Below are 1,622 nucleotides of genomic sequence, written 5' to 3' on the forward strand. Positions count from 1 at the left end.
GTTGTCGTGTAGGTAGAGTCTAAGCTACTGCCCGGCAGTACTCACCCATCATTCAGCAAACTAGTTATAGTGACCGTATGATGGCGCCAATTACCAGTCAAAATCATTCTTCCATACGTAGCACTAAGTTCGTCACGTACTGTTTGTGAAGACATGTGTTTCGTCAATAGAATCTCCACTCTCAATATAATGGGCAGAAGTAATTACTCCTAAATTCTGATAATGTTCTCCTAAATTCCACCAAATTACCACCTACATATTTTTGAAGAAAAAAGTTTGAAAAGTTAATAAAAAAAATAGATTTCTTCCAAATGCAGAGTGCCCCAAGGCCCGCGATTAAACGCCTACGGTCAATTCGGTTATCGAGTTCGATAATATAACCCTACCACCATCTCTCGGCATTTTTCGAACGCTGTTTTCATGTTCACTTCTGCCCATTATATATTTTTTATAATTTATCCCAAAATAATCAAACAAACATCACCAAATGCATCAAATAATCCACCTTATTCATCCCACATCATTCTTTCATCTGTTTTCATCGATTTCTGCCTGTTTTTCATCCAAAAATTGCATCCACGCAACATACACACTACATCCACGCTATAGCGTAAATTGATGGCAAGTTCATAAATAGAGAAAGAATTGAAAAAACGCTTCCTTATCTTCATGGCTGCAAAATAGAATTTAATATCACGAATGGTTCATGTTTCATTCATCAGCGGTTTCCGATATCGCCCTTGAATCCACACTCTGTACATCATTAATTGTTTTCCCCGGTTTACTTGCAATCGTCTGTCAATAATATTTTGCTCCTCTTCAAAGCCAGATTTGATGAACAAGTCTCGTATTTCCTCTTGAGTGAAAAAATACACCATCGTCCCATCACCTCTAGCATAGAAATTTTCCGCCAGACATCGACCCCTTTTGAATCTCAACTGAGCCATGTCATATCTTCCATAGTCACGAATTAAAAGCAACCCTCCAGGTTTAAGATATCTAAATACTTGTCGTATGATGTGCTTTTGCCTGAAATTAGACGTTATTCATCAATTTAAGTGCTCATTACGTTGTGCCTTCACTCGTAAATCAATGAAAGCTTTTTGTTGTAGACGAGAAAAATTATTCAACGAAAATCCTTATCTGATCAGAATATTAGACACCAAAAAATGGAAATTAATGATTTCTGTGATGTGAACGATAGGCGCAGTGATAATCAAATTTCACATCGAGTTTCATATTGCTCTGTTTTGATTTTAAGAATTTTATTGAGAATTATAGCCGAAATTGATTTAAACAAGTAGGTTGGAATTTTGAAGAAATTGTTAAATTTAAACGTGTCAGTAATCCTTCTTACAAATGAATTTAGAGAACTTTTAAATATATACATACTTGTCAGGTACAATGCTGGACAACACAAAAATTAGAAGAGCGATATCGAGAGTCTCTTCTCGAAAGGGTGGCTCCCAATTCTCTGTAGTAGCATCTAACACAAAAACTTTGCATCTTGTCTCATCATAATCCGGATTCAACTTTAAAATCTCGATGGCAGTCGAAGAAAAATCGCACCCATATACAACCAAATTTGGATTAGAATTGTACATTAAAATTGGGAAAATTGT

The 1,622-nt window shown here is 35.8% G+C and overlaps 1 protein-coding gene across 1 annotated transcript; it reads right to left on the reverse strand.

Moving 5' to 3' along the window:
• Window positions 1-661: 661 nt before the first annotated feature.
• Window positions 662-1,616, reverse strand: LOC105268991 (methyltransferase-like protein; the record flags this gene model as incomplete). Its single annotated transcript, XM_011308944.1, has 2 exons — window positions 662-1,029; window positions 1,393-1,616. Coding segments are annotated over 2 exons (549 nt in total), but the record flags the coding sequence as incomplete, so codon positions are not given.
• Between the last annotated feature and the right edge of the window lie 6 nt (window positions 1,617-1,622).

This window comes from Fopius arisanus, unplaced genomic scaffold (genome assembly GCF_000806365.1).
Source record: "Fopius arisanus strain USDA-PBARC FA_bdor unplaced genomic scaffold, ASM80636v1 scaffold00064, whole genome shotgun sequence".
NCBI classification, from domain to species: Eukaryota; Metazoa; Arthropoda; class Insecta; order Hymenoptera; family Braconidae; genus Fopius; species Fopius arisanus.